General features: G+C 37.5%; 1 protein-coding gene across 1 annotated transcript in view; it reads left to right on the forward strand.

The window, feature by feature from the left end:
* The window catches only part of MALRD1 (MAM and LDL receptor class A domain containing 1), a 283169-nt gene extending 263836 nt beyond the window's left edge, over window positions 1–19333 (forward strand). Inside the window, exons 36-40 of the mRNA XM_075746327.1 lie at window positions 6041–6123; window positions 6216–6306; window positions 16459–16534; window positions 18199–18255; window positions 18987–19333. Coding sequence (XP_075602442.1) covers window positions 6041–6123; window positions 6216–6306; window positions 16459–16534; window positions 18199–18255; window positions 18987–19103 — 424 coding nt within the window. The 3' untranslated portion in view covers window positions 19104–19333. The remainder of the gene's footprint in view (window positions 1–6040; window positions 6124–6215; window positions 6307–16458; window positions 16535–18198; window positions 18256–18986) is intronic.
* The last annotated feature ends 412 nt before the right edge of the window (window positions 19334–19745 follow it).

The following is a 19745-nucleotide window of genomic DNA, read 5'->3' on the forward strand; positions in this document are numbered from 1 at the left end:
AATATTTTTTTAACCTTTTATCAGGTTCAAATAAAACATGAGATCTCTTGAAAAAAGTGAAACCAATACAGTATATTGACAAAAGCTAACAACTTCCAAAAATGAAAATGCAGAACACTGCTTTATGATGAACAGCCTTAGCCATTATGAAACATTAATAATTACTGCTGTTGGGGGGAAAAAAAGAAAGAAAAAAAAAGAAAAAGGAAAGAAAAAATGCCAAACCAACCAGATTTCAGCATTCAATTTTCCTCATGCATCAAAGTGTTTCTTGAAAATACAGTTTGTTGGAACTTTTTTTTTTCCGCAAGTTAATGAGGAGCTATGTTTGTGCTTGTTCTTGGAGGTCATGGACTCGATCTCCTGCTGCAAAGCTCTTCTCTTGTCATTTGCCCCTACCCAAGAGCCATATGTAATACTGATGGATTAGAGTGGTTGAGTTTATCTATCTCAGACTGGAGAAAATAATTGCACAAATAAGGAATCAGACGCCAGAAGGAAAATGAGCAATCAAGTACACATCTGTACTTATTTTGAGCTTTGCATATGTTACCTTTAATACATCACAAAGTTTGATATTCTGAAATGCAGCAGTGTATCAGCCAGACATGTTATTGTAAATTAAACCTGTCCCGAGTGAACATCAAAACCAACCAAAATCTTGTCTGTTTTTTTTTGTTTTTCATTCTGAGTGAGATGAGCCATAACTACAGGCACAAGATGCAGCAACACAGGCAATGCTAAGTTCATTCCTCTGCATTACCAATATCTATATTAGGAAATAATGAGTTGGAAATCCTAGAAACAAATTTGGAGGGTTAACATTCTCCCCTCCAGGGTGACTTTCCTGTAAGAACTTGCTAATAGCAGAAGACATTTTGTCAGGCAGGATAGATTAGGATGTGCAGTGGGATGGAAGTATTCAAGTGCTGTTTCATCTGTCTTTCTCTTTTGCTCCTCCTGTTTCAACTATGAGGACCTTCCTGTCTGAATGGATTGCAATGGCTATCTCTGTATTTCAGATAAGCTTAAGACTCATGTAAAATGTGCTGCTGCTAATTAGTCAAGATGTAATTAGTCCAAGGAAATTAATTGTACATAAATAATGTGGAATTTCAGCTTCATGGCTCAAGAGATAAATTCAGAGCCTTTTCAGAGTTGTCTGTCTTAAAAATAAAATAGCAGAAAAGGATTATTAAGGAAGCTCTTCAAAATTCCCATTACCCTGCTAATGAAGATTTAACACATTGCCCAGAAGACATGGTTGATCTGCACTCTGTAAGGTCCTTCCACCACATCAGCATTTGTGTATCCCCAGCTGCTCTCATCAGAGAGGAAGCTAATAGTGACTTTGAAGAAGCAACTTATCTGCCTCCCAGCTGAAAGCACTGTAAGTACAGTCCATGCACAGCAGTGGGCAAGTAATTAAGAGTGTTCTCCTTCATTAACTGGACTTCAAGTGAGCCATCTCTTGGGTGCATACCACAGACTGCTATGACCTACCTGGAGCTGTTAGAGTAATTAAAGTTCACTTCAGGATTGCATGTGTCAAGGACTGCACACTAGAAAGGTGAAGTTTGACTTCATTTCCTATAAAGCTGCCTGGTATTATTACTGTTATTCACTGATACAGTTTTGCAGTAGCAGGCAAAGGACCACATCTGAGGGTTGAGACAGTTTTATTGTGATTGCAAAAGCACAGGGATATGTATTCTGTGCCCTCAGTACAAACAGCTAAAGAAGCCTCTTCCACGTTCTCAAAAACATTATGAACTAATACCATGCTTGGTTTGGAACTTACCTTTCCCACCTTTTTTCCTGATATTTTTGTTTTATTCCTTGATGAAAAGAGGGACACTTCTGGGTTTTTATCAACCACCTAGTCCCACGTGCATTGGACAGAGTGTAAAGTCTACGGGAAATGTCACTAGATGAGAACATCACTTCAACGCCTACCCCACACAGTTGCAAAGGACTGCACAGGCAGAAGGCTGCAAAGAGTCAGGCTCAGAGAAGTGGGTACCTATATCTCACTCCTTAAGGACAATGGGTTCTGTGGTTTGTTGTATAAGTTTTGTTTAGCTTCCAAATTAGTTTGATTGGTTGGTTATGGCCCGCAATGGTTTCTGGATTTTGTTTAATATAAAATGATATATAGTGGTATGGCATTTTCAGACCTGTAAAATATTCTCAATATCCTGGATTTCTTATCAAAACCTCTGACTATCCTACAGAAGACCATGCCCAAAATATTTCTTTGTTTAAAAAATACCCCTCCATTTTCCAATGGAGTGAAATAACTGGAGTAGCTTGTTTAGAATTAATTATATTTTAGTTTAAATTTATGATCTAGAACTGTTATCTTCTCTAATGTGAGTTATTGGCAGATACTGGTGCCATTAAATATCTGACTCTATTCTCTTCTCTCAAGTTAGAGTGATTTCTCTACCAGAGCTATCACTGTAGTAAGCTAGAGTTTCTACAGAGGATAGATATAAAAGGATAAAAATCTTGTAAGACATCTATAAAACAAGATTGTTTTGGATATTTAAGACAAGTTTCCCTCTATTCTGGGCACTGAAATGCTTGGCTTCAGTAAAAGCCAGAGGCAGTGCTTGTATCAGCTGAGAGCCAAAGATGTTAATGAACAATTTTCCCATATTTTTCTTGGAGCCTCACTGAAAGTTGCAGGCTTCTCAGATAGCTGTAACTTATTTTCTCTTGGGGTTTTTCAGGTTTGGTGGTTTTTTACTTGAGAATACATCATTTTGTAAGTAATGAACAGACAAACCTTAGGAAGAGTGAATCTCCAAATTATAACCCAGATTTTTCTGATAGTCTTATATTTTACCCCAGTAACAGGGATGATTTCTAAGTTCCCCTGCCAAAGATAAAATTGAACAAATAAATTAATGTGTGAAGATACAAGGGGGAATTCTTAACCAACCGATACACTCATTCTTCAAGGTTGTTGTTGTTTAGTACTCCTTTTCCATCCTGGTCTTTGAGGATTAGCTATGCTGTCTTTACAATCTTCATCTCTTTTGCCTTGTGTCCTTCCTCTCCCTATAAATAGTCTGCATGCTTCATGCTTTATAATATTTTTTCCCACCTATTTGTTTTTTAATTTGTCCTAATCACTTACCAAATTGCAGAGATACTATCTTTGCTCCATCTTAATCCATTTTTTTACCTTTTTTTTTTTTTTTTTTTTTTTAAAGCAATGGCAGTATTATAAGGTGACACTTTCGGTAACAACCTAGATGGACACAGTCGAAAACAATTTCACTGGCCAAAATTACACATGCTGATAGTCTGACCTCAGATTCCAAAGTGATGTGTGTCATGTAACATAAAACAATACTGTTGGGATTCAGAGATTTCAAAGGGACTAAATGGCCAACCTAAGGTAGTTAGGAGTTGATTATAAAACCTGAATGTATGTATAAGAAGATAAACTCTATCTATACAAGTAAAAGGTGCTTTCAACCCATAATTCAAACACAGGATGAATATGTGGAAGTATTTAATCAATAAATGGAAACATAGCTTATGAAGATATATTTAGCTGGGTAGCAGGACTTTCCCATACTCTTACCAATACACACACTTGCTTTACGAGAACCACCTCTTGGCAACTCTGGGGTGAGCCATGCCCCAGTGGCTTCAGAGCAGCAGATGGCCCCTCTCTTGCCATGTCTGAGTCGTGCTTGTGCACAGCTGCAAATCTGCTTTCTCATTCTTTCTTTTACAGTCAAGTAAGTTCTGCAGTGACAAGAAAGAGGGCAATTTTGGTTAGAAGCATATCTAGCTCAACAGAAAATCTGGCAAATGGGGAGAAAGGAAATTATACAATCGAGAGCAATCAGAAAATGATTTTGATGGGTGATTACCATCAGATTGCAATGTTTCTACATAGATCCTCAGGGCTTGGTATGAGCCCAACTGCAATTTGACATTTGTATAAAATCATCAGTCCGCATAAAAGAACAGCTTATGAATGACACGATTTTTTGTAGTATTCTGAAGAAGAAGGACTGAAGGGACCAGGTATTTTCAGTCACTGAATACAATGGGTCTCTAGCTCAGTCGGAGCTGTCGGCTGAAATTGTGCCACTTTTTCTTTAAAATTAGTATGTTACAATATGCTACTGGCTGCAGTCTCTAAGGCTAAGATTCATTAGTAAGCCGATTACTAACCTTGAACAAGGTACCCCTTAACCAGAGAAAGTTCAGATCTGTGGGGTAAGATGGATTAAACAAATCTCTCTCTGCCCCCTGCAATTGAGTAGGGCTGGTACTTTCCTCCCAGCTTGTTCTCTGCCCACTATTTTCCAATGGTCCCCTGAGTTGCAACAAATCCCACATCAGCCTCTTTTGGTCTTTAGTGAAGTCATCTTCCTCCTGTCATAACTGAGACTGGGATATAGATCTGCTTTACAACATGCCCTGATCCTTTCAAGATTGTCCTAAATTTTACTGAGGGTGCAGAGAGATGCTTGCTATTCCTATCATCCTACCCTTCCTCTCCCTACATCCTCAGGCATTTTCTGGGAAAATTAAATACTCCTCTTGCTCTGGAGTGCTTCAGTTAACTCAGTGTGCAACTGCTAGGATAAGGCACAGAGGCAATACCGTGTGCTAAACCATAACAAACAACTCAATGTTCTCTCTCTCATTTTCAGGTAAAATAGCCTTAATATAAAGTTTAACTGTGTATATTTGAGATTTCATATTATACATTTAAGGGCAGGAGAGGAAACCACAATTACATAATAGCAATTACTTTATAAAAATTGGTGACTATGAAAAAATGTTGGTGTTACAGGGAGAAAACAACTCAATATACAATCCCCCTCACATTAATACCTTTTGTGAAACCATAGAGAGAAATCATGAGAAGTGAAACTCATTTCCTATTCATGCAACATTAGTAGGACTGAAACTGGATTACTACCATAATTTCTTTCTGATGCTCCTTTAAAAAAAAAAAAAAAAAAGAAAAGAAAGAAAGAAAGAAAGAAAGTGGACAATTTATGAAGCTCATAAGCCACCAGCCATGCAGATAATTGAAAAGTTGGTAGAAATTATTCTAGTGTGACACTCAGGGTGGGGTTCAACTCATCAAGTGGGGTGCCTGAAATTTAGGTGTTAATATGTAGCTACCCTTCTAACAACCATTTACACCAGTCACAACTTAGGGTTTGTAAATGTAGGTGTCTACAGCCATTTTGAGACCCCCCTGGGTTACCCAGAAGGGCTGCGCGGGGTGTTCCCAACTGCCACCTGTCTCACTAGAGGCAGCAGACCCTCACCTGGGTCTCCAAGGTCCCTTCATTCGGATGGGGAAGGCCACAATGAAAGCATGTAGCCAAAAGATAAACCCAGTAAAATTAAAGTAAGTAATGATACACAATTTGTGGTGACTGTGATTAACTGTTAGGCAGCAAACGTAAAGTGAAACATCCAAGCTTGTGTCAGATTGTGTTTTGCTTACTTCAAATCAAGACTGGATTTGAACCAAACGGCAAATTTAGAATAATTTGACATGGCTGCAGTTGTTAGCTCAAATGTAGTGCTTTGGTTTTGAAGAGGCATTTTTTGAAGGGGTATTATTTTTACAAGAAAATGGAAAAACAAAAGAGAGACAGATTAGGTGTGGGGGAGAAAAACATCTTTCTCATCTCTAATCTTATCTCTTTCTCTGCATTTGGGTCGCAGATTCTCAGCTCAGAAATGTATTTAACCCTCACATGGGGGATAACAGGGAAATTAGCCAATTTTGCTGTGGGATAACAACACAATGGCAACATGGGCAAGGCAGTCAATTCTAATCTTTTAATTTTTCTGTGTCTCAGGTTTGCTTTGTGTATTTTTCACTTACATTTCATTCTATTAACTTTGATGCTTCTCTTTGTGATTCCTGGATGAGTTTTAGTCACTGGCAAAAGTGCTCAAAAGGATTTGCATTTCTTTTGTGCTTCTCACTGTTTATGATTCTTGCTTCTCCCTTTTTCAGAAATTCTTGTTTTATTCACAGATGTGGAAAAGAATGGAAAGGAAACCGTTGCCACATAAGTGCTAAGCCTCTTCAGCCTCCAACTTCAAGTCTCCTTCGAAATGGTGGGTCTGTAAAAAGAAAGAAATATCTTTCAATTCATTCTTTGAGTGTTTCCTTTTACTTATTTCTGTCTTTGATTGCTCTGATTTTGCAGATATTTGGATTGGGTTGGGTATCAGTTTCTTGCTGATTAAAATTACAGCTGCTGCCTTGTATTTCCTTTTGAAGAAGAAATTGCCAGAAACGTAAGTGAAACTTTTATTTTGTGTAAAGCAGACACAACTGTGGCACAAAGGAATGGCTAACTGCCCAGTCTCTTTGGTTTCAACTTTTAAATCTCCCCACAGTCTGTCTGCCTTCATATGCAATCCTAAGCATAAAACCTAGGTTTGCAACAAAAGCTGACCTTAGTGGACTCGAGTCCAGAAACAATGAGTTACAGATTGATTGTTTAGAATGTTTCAATGGCAACATTGTACGTTTATTCCTAAATTATAAAATTCACCATTTATCCACCTTAACAGCAGTAGCCCTGATTTTTGCACAATAGTTAAATGTGAAATATAGAAGGTATTCAGGGCTTCTTGAAAACTCCAAGGACAAATTAGATTCTTACAGGCAGATTCATAGCTCTTCCTGAGTACCACATGCACCTGGGTGGGCATTTTTGCTCTAAATATTTCAATATTTACACACATCTGAGAACTTTCCCTGTGATAACTGGATGGAATAAAAGTGGGGGGTTGTCCACTTTAAAGTATGAGAGTTTTTCATAAAAAGCTTTAATGCATTGAAAAAAGTGCAAGCTGTGAGACTGCAGAATTACGCCACCGTTTTTACAAATCATAGTGTTTGCCCCCTCTCCTTTAGTTACTCCAGACACACTCACAACCTGACTTTCTGTTTTAATGTTTTACTAGTCATCTTAATCAGTGGTTCTTTAGATGTAGTCTCACCAATGTCACCTTATTTGTTCCTTCCACCCACTTCCCCTACCACTTCACCTCACACCCATTATCCAACACCGCCATCTTGCACTAAGATCATCCCAGTACAGATGTCTTGGCTTGTGGTACAAGAACCTGTCTTACTTGTGGTGAATGAGTGCTCTAGATGGTGATTTTTATTTTTATTTTTCCAAAATCTGTATTTCTTCCATCCAGTACTATGTTTGCTATTAGTACTGTGCAAATATCAACTAAATTACCTTCTGACATCCTACAGCATAAAGTGCATCCTCAGTAAAGGAACCAGCAAAATTGGGGGTGGTTTATTTCAAAATTTAATTCAAGTGCTTTGAATAACAGTATTGGTAGTACTAGAGATACCTCTTCATTCAATTATTAGAGTTCAGATTTTTTTTAAGATATGCCTTAGACTGACAGTTCATTATTTCACAAATATATTTTCTATCTCTTCCTGCCATCCCTCTGATAATCTCTGCTTTCTCTCTCCTAACAAATTTAAGATTTAAAAAAATTGTTTTGCTATTTCTTATTTTCTTCTAACACTTGTATTACTTCTCTGCCCATCTCTTGACTTATTCTGCTAGATCCTTCTCAGTCAGCAAGTACCAACCACTGTCCCTTCCTCCCTTTCAGCAATTCCTGTTGTGTATTGCCTTGTCCATTTTCATGTTGTTAGATTTCCCTCACCCCTCATTTTCTTCTCCAGAATTCATCTTCAAAGCTGTCACTGTTCCTTTAAACTTGTGCTCTGCTATAGACCTTTCTCTCTTTGGGGGTGTTGTTATCTTCCAAACTATCTACTAAACTGTGCAGACTCCTGTCCTGACGTTATTGCTGCTGACACGTCTCCTAACACCGCATGCTACCTCTGACAGGTAGAGTTGTCTATGGACACAGAATAAAAATGTTGAAGCAGGAACATTTAGTGGTTGTGCTACTGTTAATTGAGTGCATAGCTTCACCTGCTTTCTTTATGTCTGCTTCCTCTTCTGTAAAGTGGGAATAATAGCATTTCCTTATCTTACTTCACAGGGGCTTTAAGACTTAATTCATTCACATTTATATGACCTGCTAAGGTACACATATGGAAATGCACCTCAGAAGTGCAAGATTAGTTGTATTGCAAGAGCTGTTTGATTTTTTTTGTTTGCAATTTCAATTAATATTTTTGCCCCAAAAAAGTCTTTTTTTTTCTCAAAACATATTTGATGGTGTTTTAATCAACAAATGATTATTTTTTAATGCTACTTCTCCTGTGCTCTAAAAACCTCCTTTTACTTTTTCCTTTCATAAATGTCTGCTTAAAGGTTACTGCACTGCCATCCATTTCTCTTCTACCCACATATCTGTATTCAAGGAATATTTTTTCCTTTCTTGTAATTATACATACCAAAAAAAACCCCCCAAAAATAGAGAGTCTTTTGTGTACATGAAAAGGTACCCTGTTGAAATATGAGGCCGAACACTCACGTGTCCTATTAGGTATGTAATAAAACAGGGATGAACGAGGATCTTCTTACTATGGCACTAAGAAAACATTACAGTCCTGACATGAAGAGAATCAGAAGTGTGAAATCGAGAGTTAGATAGTTTACACAACAAAGCTCATTCTGGTCTTGGTTTTTACTGTAGCTGCCAAAAAGGTAAGTTATGATGATGGAAATTTTTATGGTTCCAAATTTTATCTATTAGGAACTGACTAAGATTATCAAATCATTTTGCCCATGGTACAGAATAAAAAAAATAATTTTATTGGTTTTAATCACAGTTGACTTAACATGTAAAATGCATTTTATAGGCATCTTATCAAGAAATAATCTAGCTAATAAATGGAAAATTGATTGAAATATTGTGAAATTGTGAAAACAATGAAATCTGAAAATTTGGATTTGAGAAGATAGTCTCATCCAGGTAGTTTGTCTCTCCCTCTTCAACTACCTAGTGCTTAGCACCATTTGGTATACAAAAATCACAGCTGGAAACATAGTAGTAAATTAAGGCAAGTTATTCCTTAACTGACTAATCAGTAATCAGAAGTGACTAGTCAAAATGCAGCCAACGTTATCATGCTGAAGTTTGGATCTTTAAGATAATGCATTAGAATAAGAAGTGACTTGTGTTTGCATAAGTCTGTAAAATGTACAATGTGACAGCACCACACAGAGGCATGAGATTTTATTCCTGATTTTTTTTAAGGGGATTTGATGAACTAGAGGAATTTAACTCTGCACATGAAGGATACTTTCCTACAATTAATTTTCACTTCAAAGGCTTGTGTCTGCTTTTAGCCTTGCTGGGTCATGTTGTTTTCTTAAAGTCATTAGGCAACACAGGCACTCTAGGAGTGCCTGCTTGGCCATTCTTTTGCAGGGAAGCTTTCACACACTTGAGCCCATATTTACTGCCTTTTGATAAATTCTTTTGCTAGCTATTTTTAATAATTTCTATTAGTGCGTCTTTTTTTCCTTACTGGCAGAGAACTACACATGCAGGCATTGGCAGATAGTCCTCCAGAGGCACATTAACAGTTATAGGTTCTAGCTCACAGGACATTTCAAAATGGAGTGAGGGTCCACCAATGCCTCAATGGAAATAGCATAGGAATGTGCACAACAGCTGGAGGAGAAGTTTCAGAATCAAATAGAACTAATTTTTTCACCAGAAAACCAGGTAGCAGGCAGTAGGGGTAGGCTGTGACCCCTTAGACAATTGCTGGCTAAGAAGTTGTCACTAACAGCAGTGAGAATTTGAAAGTTACATTTGTCCCTCCTCTTCTTCACTGGAAAGATTGATAGTGCCTTAACTCCTCCTTTCAACCCAGAAAGAATGCCCTGCTTCCCCTTTGGTCTCTCCTCCTTCTCCTTCCTTAGCAAGAATTTGATCTCTGATCTGCAGGCTTTAAACTCTTCAGTGCCTGAGTAGGAGTTACTGCAAGTCATCATAGGAGTTTATTTCCTAACGGGCAAAAGCAGCCCGCCACATGGCTTGGCAGCAGTGTACTTCATTACCACGATGGCATTCAGATATGCAAGCTACTTCCCAGCTCCCAGCTGGGAATATGTGAAACTTCTGCAGAGAAACACCAAATCAGAGGAAGCTTATAAGTTTCTCACATTCCTGTTCGTGCTCCAGAAATGATGTTTTCTAGTCCGGAGGGAAAAGCTGCCAGTTACTCCGTTCCTTCAGTGGGATCTGTCCTTATTGACCAAATAGCAAAGCTTCATTTCAGCTTCCATTTTATTGCAGCTACCATCTCATGCTTCATTTTACTTTAAAAAGTGAGAATGAAACACTTTCTGCCCAGCTAAGCTATACTTCTTTGCTATTGTCTCCGAAGCAGTCAATGTCCCTGGATCCTTTCAGCTTGTTTCTTTCCGATTCTTGATCTGTGCCATCAGCTGCGATGCTAATGTATCACAGCTGTTATCAGTCCTGTCAGTCATAATGAACACAGAACATTAAATTTCCCAAAGAGCATCAATAATGTATCTTGCCACACAGGCAACAGAGTGAAAAACTGAGGTGCTTTGATAAAATATTTTAAAATGATAGAAAATCATGGGAAAACACGACCCACCGAGGCCATTTTTCATCCTGCCACAGGACAGACTCAATTGTACCACTTCTGGATTTGCACTTAAATACCTCGAGCAACATGAATTTGACAGCATCCTCAGGCCATCTTGGTACCCTAGGAAGAAAGAAAGTTTGCTGTTAGGAAGTTTTTTTCTAACTGCTAATATGTCTGTTTACAATTTAAGTTCATTCCTATTCACCATGGACAAGAACAGGTCATTTCCTTCCTCCTCACAAAGAGTTTTTCGTGTCCTTGAGGGCAGTTGCCATGCCTCCTTACAGGCTGCTTTCTTCAGGCTAAAAAAGCTCAGTGCTTTCAGCCTTTCTTCATGGTTAAGGTTTTCTTACAATTATGATGATGCCCAGTTGTTGTTGCCAGGACTTTCTCCAATTAGATCTTACCCTTCTAGAGGTCTGGTGTGGGGGAACGGATAGGGTATTCCAGGGGAGGCTCTCCAAGTGGATCTGAAGGATTGCCAGGTGTCGTTGCTGGCTATGCCTCTGTTCCTATATCCCAAAGTGACAGACAGAATGACAATGGAATGACATTTATTGAATTGCTTTCAGCTTGTGAACTGGAATGGAGACAGATGCTGGTCTTGTAGAATGAGACAAAAAGGTGCAGTTTTATGAGAAAAAAGAAAAACAAAACTAGGAAACAGCAGCCATAACTGCCATTTGGAAGTTGTATTATTAGTCTAATGCTGCTATCCAAATCCATTCCTTCTTTTGTAGAATATTTTTTTCCTTAAGGATGAAACCCAATGCTATAGTCAGAAGTCTTCAAGTTTCCTGAAACGTACATCTCACAACCACCACACATAGGAAAGGTTGGAAAGAACTAAGAGGTGACATGCTGAAAGAGCAGAGCAAATCTCTCGGTCTATAACCTTCAGGATCACCAAGATGAAAGATGCAAAGGACTGATATTGTAAAAAAAATAAATAATTAATTTTCCTAAAGTGACTCAAAAGGTACTAAGTGCAAACCTAGGAAGCCCAGACAGCATATTAACAGCTTAATCAAGCATCCAGGTGACTTGTAGATGATTCTAAATGCAGCTTTAGGAAAGTCTGCCCTCTTTGCATCACACCTCCTGTTTCTTCTGTGGGATGTGCAAAATCTAGCCTACTTCTGCAAACCTAAATTTAGTTGAAAAGGTTTTATAAATACTTTGCAAATTGAGGTCTTGAGTTATAGTTTCTGTTTAGAACAGAAGCTTTAGAACATCTTATAAAGAATTCTTTTAACAGATTATTTTAATTAGTAGCTTAATTGTAATTGAATCTTTGGCCCACTAGGATTTTGTCGTTGTTATGGACTTGATTATAAACATCCTTCTAGTACTGTATTTCCTACAAATTAGTGTACTGTCTAAAAGATATACTTGGTTTTTCATTGAAAGGTACATTGAAAAGTACAAAATTCTGACCTATTGCATCCAAACAAATGAAATCTATATAGTTTAATTTTCTATTAAAAAGCATGATGTTACTCAGCAGTCCCTTTATACACTGGCAGGTATTTTGTGGAACACACAACTTTCTCCCATCTCTGTGAAGTTATAGTGGAGAAACATATGACAAGGCACTAATTTTTGCTACTAAAGAATGTAGATGAGCTTAGCAAAGCTATGACCCATGTGACCTCATCCCAAGATGATTAATCCTGTCCTTTCCTACTGTGGTATTTCTGGTTTTGTTAGAAAACCCAGTTCCCTCTGAGCTGCCTTACCCACATGTTTGTGTCTTTTTTTTTTTTTTTTTTTTCCCTAAACCATCCTATGTTTGGCATTTTTAACCCTAATTATTCCCTGCTTGGTACAGTCTTCAGAACTTGGCATTTATGGGTTTTCTTCATAAATGAGATTTATAAACATTTCACATTGATTAATTATTCTGGACCATAATTTTTGTGAGTGATGAGTTACCCTTGCCCTTACTGTACAGTGGTAACACATACATAACTTTCTTCACGTCATGAGACCTTGTGATGGGCATATTGCTCCTTACTGTAGCAATAAGCTATCATTTTCTATTAGGGCAATGTTTCACTTATGTCAAGGAACAGCAAGCACTGCAAGAATGAGCTTAACTCAACCCACTGCAATACGTTTAGTTAAACTGCCCGATCAAGCAGTTTAAAATTAGGGTGTAAACTCATGACCAGATGGCAACACTCGCCCCGCTGACTAATATTGCATTTTTATGCTTTCCTCAGCAGTATCTATATTGATGACAGAGTACTGGAGTGGGCATACCACTGCTTCACTCTAATAAGGACAGCTTCAGATTTCTAATTAACTAAAGATCTAATGCATTGAGTTTACTTCTAGGGATATATGCACAACATGTAATATGAATATGTCATCTCAGTTCCCAAGCACAGACTTCTTCAGGCAGTTACCACCTCATCCAACTGATAGATCATAGCACTGGTATAAACATATGATTAAATTTTCACTTGTATATTTTTTGAGGACTTTTAAGTAATTTGAAAATATTTCAGACATTTTTAAGGATAATTATTGGTATCCCTTAGAAAGAATTGTTACCTACATTCACAAACAGGGTATAACCATACGTATGTTTGTAAAATACATTCATATACAGGATATGTATATGCATCTATGTGCATATATGTGTAACATATATGTTACATGTGAGGTAATAAATTCAAGATGACTTCCAAAGCCCTGCTTTGGCAAAAGGGTTCCTAAGAACATGAGAGAAAGCTTAATGTCCACCTCACCTAAATCTGGGGTGCATAAATTCAACCAGTGCCCATGTTTTGGGACATACAATTCCCATAGTCCCTAACATCAGGTGCCCAACTACATATGCTCTGTCATGATTCAGACCTGAAGTGGAGGGACACCTGAAATCTGCTGGACAACCTGAGCAAGACTCAGTTTTCATGCTTGAGGAAACCTCACACACACAGACAGGACCAATTTCAGCACTAAACAGAGCAACCACAGACACGCTGTTGAAGAACTCAGCCAGCACTCTTTTTGGTGCCCACAGTTTGGCACAGTCTCCTGCTGGTTAGTTATCCTTCTTGCAGAGGAAGCTGGAGTTCTGTGTTCAGCGTCCTTCCTGCCCTCAGGAAAGACCTAAGTATTCAGCGTGGTCTTGCCCAAATAAACAATATATATGTCTTGCACAAATTACTTAAGTTCAATGGGGGAGTGGGGGATGAAAGAGAATCAGCACATTGGCACATTAAAGGTGGTTCCCGCTGTGAATTGTGTGACTTGCATTGCCCTTTGGAAGTGTCTCCACTGACTGTAAGCAGAATCAATGTGCTTAGTTCCATATCATGCTCTTAGGCCATACAGTTGGTTTGTGATGTCTAAATGAGACACCAAAATTAAAGCATGCAAATCTGGCCCTTTGGGCACTAGTTTAGAAGCAGAGCAGAGTTCCTTGAAAACTTCTTATCTGAGTTTGCTTCTGGCCTCGGGTTTTGTGAGCCATGGTGTGATTTTAGAGTAAAAAATCAATTCTGTGTACATTTAGTGGACTTTATTCAGGAAGATTAGTATGCAAATATACACTTAGCAGGCATATAAATAACCTAATATATTATAGCTTCACTAAACTAACTAAAAGCATCAGAATATCATGATTTATTACAGTTAAGATTAAGATCAAATGAACAAATCAACAGGTTCAAATATTCAGCTCTCCACATTGCTGTGTCAGGCAATCAAACTGAAGTATGAGACTGGCATTAGAAGAAATTACTTGCTGAAAGTCTCGTTATGCAAGATTTTAAGGACACATGTCTGGTTTAGGCTAAAACCGAAACTTAGGTTCTTGCACTGATTTAATTCATAAGGTGATGTATTTCTGTAGCCTATATGTGCCTTCTTCCTGATTATCCGTTCTGGTTTTATGTATTGGGTCTGGCTGAGATGGAGTTATTTTTCCGCATAGCAGCTCTCACAGTGCTGTGCATTGGTAGCGAGCAAGGTGTTGGTAACACACCAGGGTTTTGGCTACTCCTGAGCAGTGCTGCACACATCAAGGCTGGCTCTCCAACATTCCCCCTCAGCAGTAGGCTGGGGATGGGCAAGACCTTGGGAGGGGACACAGCCAGGACAGCTGACCCCAGCTGACCAAAGGGATATTCCATACCATGTGATGTCTGATCAGCAATAAGAAGCTGAGAAATAGGGGGAGGAACTGGGGGGGACGGCATTTGGGGTTTTTTTTACATTTGTCTTCCGGAGCAACTACTATGCGTACTGAAGCCCTGCTTCCCAGGAAGTGGCCGGACATCGCCTGCTGATGGGAAACAGAGAATAATCTTTCACTTTTTGCTTTGCTTCTGCGTGTGGCCTTTTGCTTTTGCTACATTAAACTGCCTTTACCTTGACCCATGAGTTTGGGGTTGGGTTTTTTTCCATCTTATTTTTCTCCCCTCTCTGCCCTGCTGAAGAGGGGAGTGATAGAGCAGCTTGGTGGACGCCTGACATCCAGCCAACGTTAAACCACCACATTTTAGTTCTTTGCAAAAGAAATCATGCAGTGTGTCTCCTCTGTGGCTCTTGCTGAGGAGCAACAGCATCCCCTCCCAACATCTCCACCGGCTGCTCTTGTTCCCTCAGTCCTGCCTGCCGCAGTAACACAGAGCCTATCACCTCCTAGGGAGACACTGCTTAAACCATCTCTGGGACCAGCTTTGGAATAGAAACACTTTTTAATACAGGAAAATCCATCTTTCAATCATTGAGATTGAATATTACCTTTAGGGAACTTTTTATGTCAGAATACTGTACAAACACAGCTTTCTATGTGTACAAAGGCATGTATATGTTCTTATTGATAAAAGCATTAGTGGAAAAAAAAATCCTAAATGCATCTCTTCAAAAGCAAAGATTAAAAAAAGAAAGTGTGCTTCTGCTTCATTTATCATTAATTTTAACTAACGCAGCTGTTGCTTTTTATACGGCATTGGAACAGTTTTGATGATTTCAAGCATTGTGGAATATTAGCAACCAGTCATCTACAAGGAAAAAAAATGTAGACATAGGCAGCAAGTTTCATCCTCAAATATTCTTTGCTTTTGCAGAATTAATGGGATTAACCACACAGGTCATAAGTGCTTCCAAAAAAAAAGGAATATGTGAAGGTCTCTGTCAGGAAAGCATATATTTAAACTTCTAGCTGAGGCAATGGACATGAGACCCATAATTAGTACAATTTGTCCTATTCATCCTATAAATTGCTTAAGGCATTGTGTTTGTTCATGAAACTTTTGCATTCTGATAGCTTCAGTGATTCTTTAAATATTTCTGACTTTGTAGCAAAAGGTATTGGGAGCTTCTATAGCTTTAAAACTAATTTTGACCTAAAATGTAAGTTCTTTCTTAATTCATTGGAAAAAAAGAGTTCGTATAACAATTAAACAACTAAAGCATTCTTGAATTCAGAGCTTAAGACCATGTTAATTACTGAATTGCTGGTGTGATAGTAGCAAAACACAGAAAGAACATGATCATCTCATCACATGCAAACACATTATAGCAATGCAACTTTTTAACTGATATCAGGTTTTATGTAATGTATAGCACTATACCTGCATTTTATGAATACCAAATAGCTCTATGCATATCCAAAAGCATATATATTTTTAGTAGCAACAAACAAAAAAATATTATTTTAACCTACACGACTTACACAGAACATTGGTTTAATTTCATTCATTTCAGTAGAGCTTAGTTGGAAATATATTTAGCCGCCTCTATCTTTTGACTGAGGTCTTTTCAACCTGAAACTGTTTGGTTCTTTGACAACCTGTGTGATATTGTGGGTGGTTTTGTTGTGATTTGCTTGACTTTTCAAGGAAACTGGAGGAAACTGCTAACATTTCGTTTGCTAACCCATTGTACGAAGACCTTAGTTCATCTGTGAAAGTAAAGGTAAGTAGCAATAGCTGCTTCTGTACGGTCAGAAAAATGTGAGGCTATAGTCCTCAAATAAGTTTTCCATTAAAACAAACAGTGTAATCCCTCACTGAATGCTATTTAATAAAAGAAGAATTTAAAATTGCTGCATCACTCAGATCAGTTCCAGTGCATTTTTCAAAACATAGGCAGATTTGAAATCAACTCAGTTTTGAGAACATCTTGATGTTTATAACTAATACTGACTGTGGGCTGATGAATCTGAGAAAAAAAAATGTTTTGGATTAAATATTTAGCCAGACATATAGAAGAAAAAGCTCACTGAGGCTAGTGTCTTTTTCTTCTGGAAAAAAAAATACAAAGCAAACACTACCAACAAAAAACAATCACCACCAAAAAAATACAAAATGCATGATTCAGCACCCAAGCTGCCTTTGCACACTCACTTAACTTTAATAAAATAGTTTATAACACTTCCCAATACCTTAAATGTGCATTATTATTCCCATCACTGTAAAATTCATCTTGACACTAAACAAACTCTTGGTCACATATTTCCCTAATACCATTTGTTGATCATAATTAAGAGACTGCTAAAGTAACAAAGAAGTTTGTGAATAGAATATATATCTAAAAGTGAACATATTGCAACAGAAAATTTCAAGGCAATATTTAATTATCAAATTAAAGTAGTAGCTAAAATTTAGGTTTTGCATTTGACAGGATAAATATGATTGACTTAAAATGCAGCTCTCTCTCCTATTTGATTTATCGTTGAAAATAATACAGGCAAAGAACCTTGGAGGTAAAAGGAGAAAAAAAAAAAAGGCTAAAATATCCTTCCTGTCCTCATTTTGATACTACCCTTATTAGCATTGAAAGAACTATGCTTGGTTTGAAATAGAAAATAAAACTTCCTTGTCCTTTCCACAGTTGGTAATATAAGACTCCACTGCAGCTTTGAATAGGATTAACTATGACATGCCATTTACTTTCTATAAAAGGTTCCTTACACCTGATTTTAGAGACATTAGATCAAATTAATTCACTTACAGGTTGGGGTTTGCAAGAGCTCCAAGTTGGAAACATTCCCATCACAATCATGTCCAATTTATCAGGACATTTTTATTTTAGTTATAATAGATTCCTGACAGGCTTCATTTAATAGCAAGTTGGAAAACAGAAGCACAGTATCAGGAGAGACATTTTCATAGAAGACAGCCCCAGGCACTGTGATTGAAGTCCAGTGCTGTACCAGATTTTCCTTTGTTTTCTTTAAGATCAGGAAAATATGTGTTTTCACTAATTCTTCCTTTAAAAGGGAAAACAAGAGTTACAAGTTTTCTCTGAGTCTGATGAGCCTTAAATCCGAATGGTGTCTCACCAGTCAAAAGATATGGTAAAACATGAGCAACAGCTCTTATCTCCAGCTGAATACCCACAAGTTATGTGCTTGCAGGCGTCTGCAAGTTTCATAAAGAACGAACAAAGTCCCCGGGCTTTTCTGAACACCAAAACCATGCAGGCCTAGTGTTGCCACACACTTGCCTATAATATTGCCTCATAGTTTTGGATCCACAGAGTGTGTTACTCAGCCAGCCCCACATGGAAGGATATTTTCAGAATACTATTTACAGCTCACTAAAAATATTCTGAAGCAGGTTCTTTTCTTTTTATAGTCTCCTGGGCATGTCACCCCACCCGCTGTTCAAATCAGTGTTTCTCCATGGCATGAGGTATGTAATAACACATTGGTCTTCTAAAGCAGGATATTTGTTGAGCTATTACATAAAATTCATTTGCAGAGGAAAGGGAAAAATGTCACTTAAAATCAATGTCATATTGCTACCCATAATGTTAGCACCTCTGGAAATCTGAGAAAGATGACCAGGGTTGGATTGGCTGACAAGGACCTCAGAATAGCAATTTCATTAATGTTGCTTACTGTTGCTACTTGTTATACAGTCGTTCAACACTTTCCAGTAAGGTAGATGCTGAAGAAAATGTTTAGAACTACAGAAGTCCTTACCTGAAGAATTCATATTCTCTGTTTTCTCATACATTCCTCATTCAAGAGAATTGGAACTGGTCATTTAAATTACAATACCATGTACCAAAATTAGTGATCCACTGCAGTAACACTATTGTACACTGATTCTCCCAAAATAATACTATATGTGTGTTAGAGCAAGAGCTCTGGAGACAAGTAAAACAAAGGTGGGAACGGATGCAGAAGAATGTTAAATGACTTGATCAGGTTTATGTGGCAGATAATGGTTTTGGTGGAGCTATGCTAATTTTTATCAGCTGAAAATCTGGTCTAAAAACTTTAGAGAATTTATAGTTCTCTTTGAACTTAACATCATGTGTTACTTCTGTAATGAATCTACAGCCATTCATATGTCCATTCTAACAAATGAATAAAATTACTTGGTTTTCAAATTTCATTCTATGTTTTTTCTTTTAGCATCTATATAATGAAGATGTGAATGCTACTTCTTTTCCAAATCCTCTCTATGGTGAAGCACCAGAAGACATGGAGAAATTATGCAGTTCCTTGAAAATAGACATAAAACAGGATTAATATTGCTTGTAACTCCTTGCCCGAAGATTTGTTCTAAAATCTGAAAGTATGTCATGATACTGTAGCGTTTGCAATATGAATTAATAACTCTTCACAGAATAACTTTTTTTATTAAAATAATTATGTTCAGAAAGTAACTTTATATTAAAAATTGAATCCATCCATACATAAAACACACAAATGTATAGTCTTCTGTCATTTCTGTTGGTGCAGAAATTGGTAACTATAACTATGAATTCATTTTATATTTGTACAGTTCAAATTCCAGTTATTGTTAATAAAATGTTTAATCAAATCCAGATTCTTGAGGTTTGGGAATCATAATTTTACATCTATTATTTGAGAAATTATGACTTAAATATTTCTGTAATTTTGCATTAGAAAGGCATTTTAAATGGCTATTTTAGTGTTCCACTGGGCAGAAGCAAAAGAAAAGTCTTTGTATAATTAGAAACATATCGAGCTAAATCAAAGACGGTCATGAATCACGGATTTGCATATCAGCTCAGCATGTGATTCATCAGTGTGACATACCAGTACGTACATTTATTTTTTAAAAATATGTTTATTATTAACCTCAATAGCCATATCTGACTAAATTCCCTTCTGGTCAGTTCTACAGTGCTTACCACAGTGCTACTG

Source organism: Balearica regulorum, chromosome 2 (assembly GCF_011004875.1).
Source record: "Balearica regulorum gibbericeps isolate bBalReg1 chromosome 2, bBalReg1.pri, whole genome shotgun sequence".
NCBI lineage: Eukaryota > Metazoa > Chordata > Aves > Gruiformes > Gruidae > Balearica > Balearica regulorum.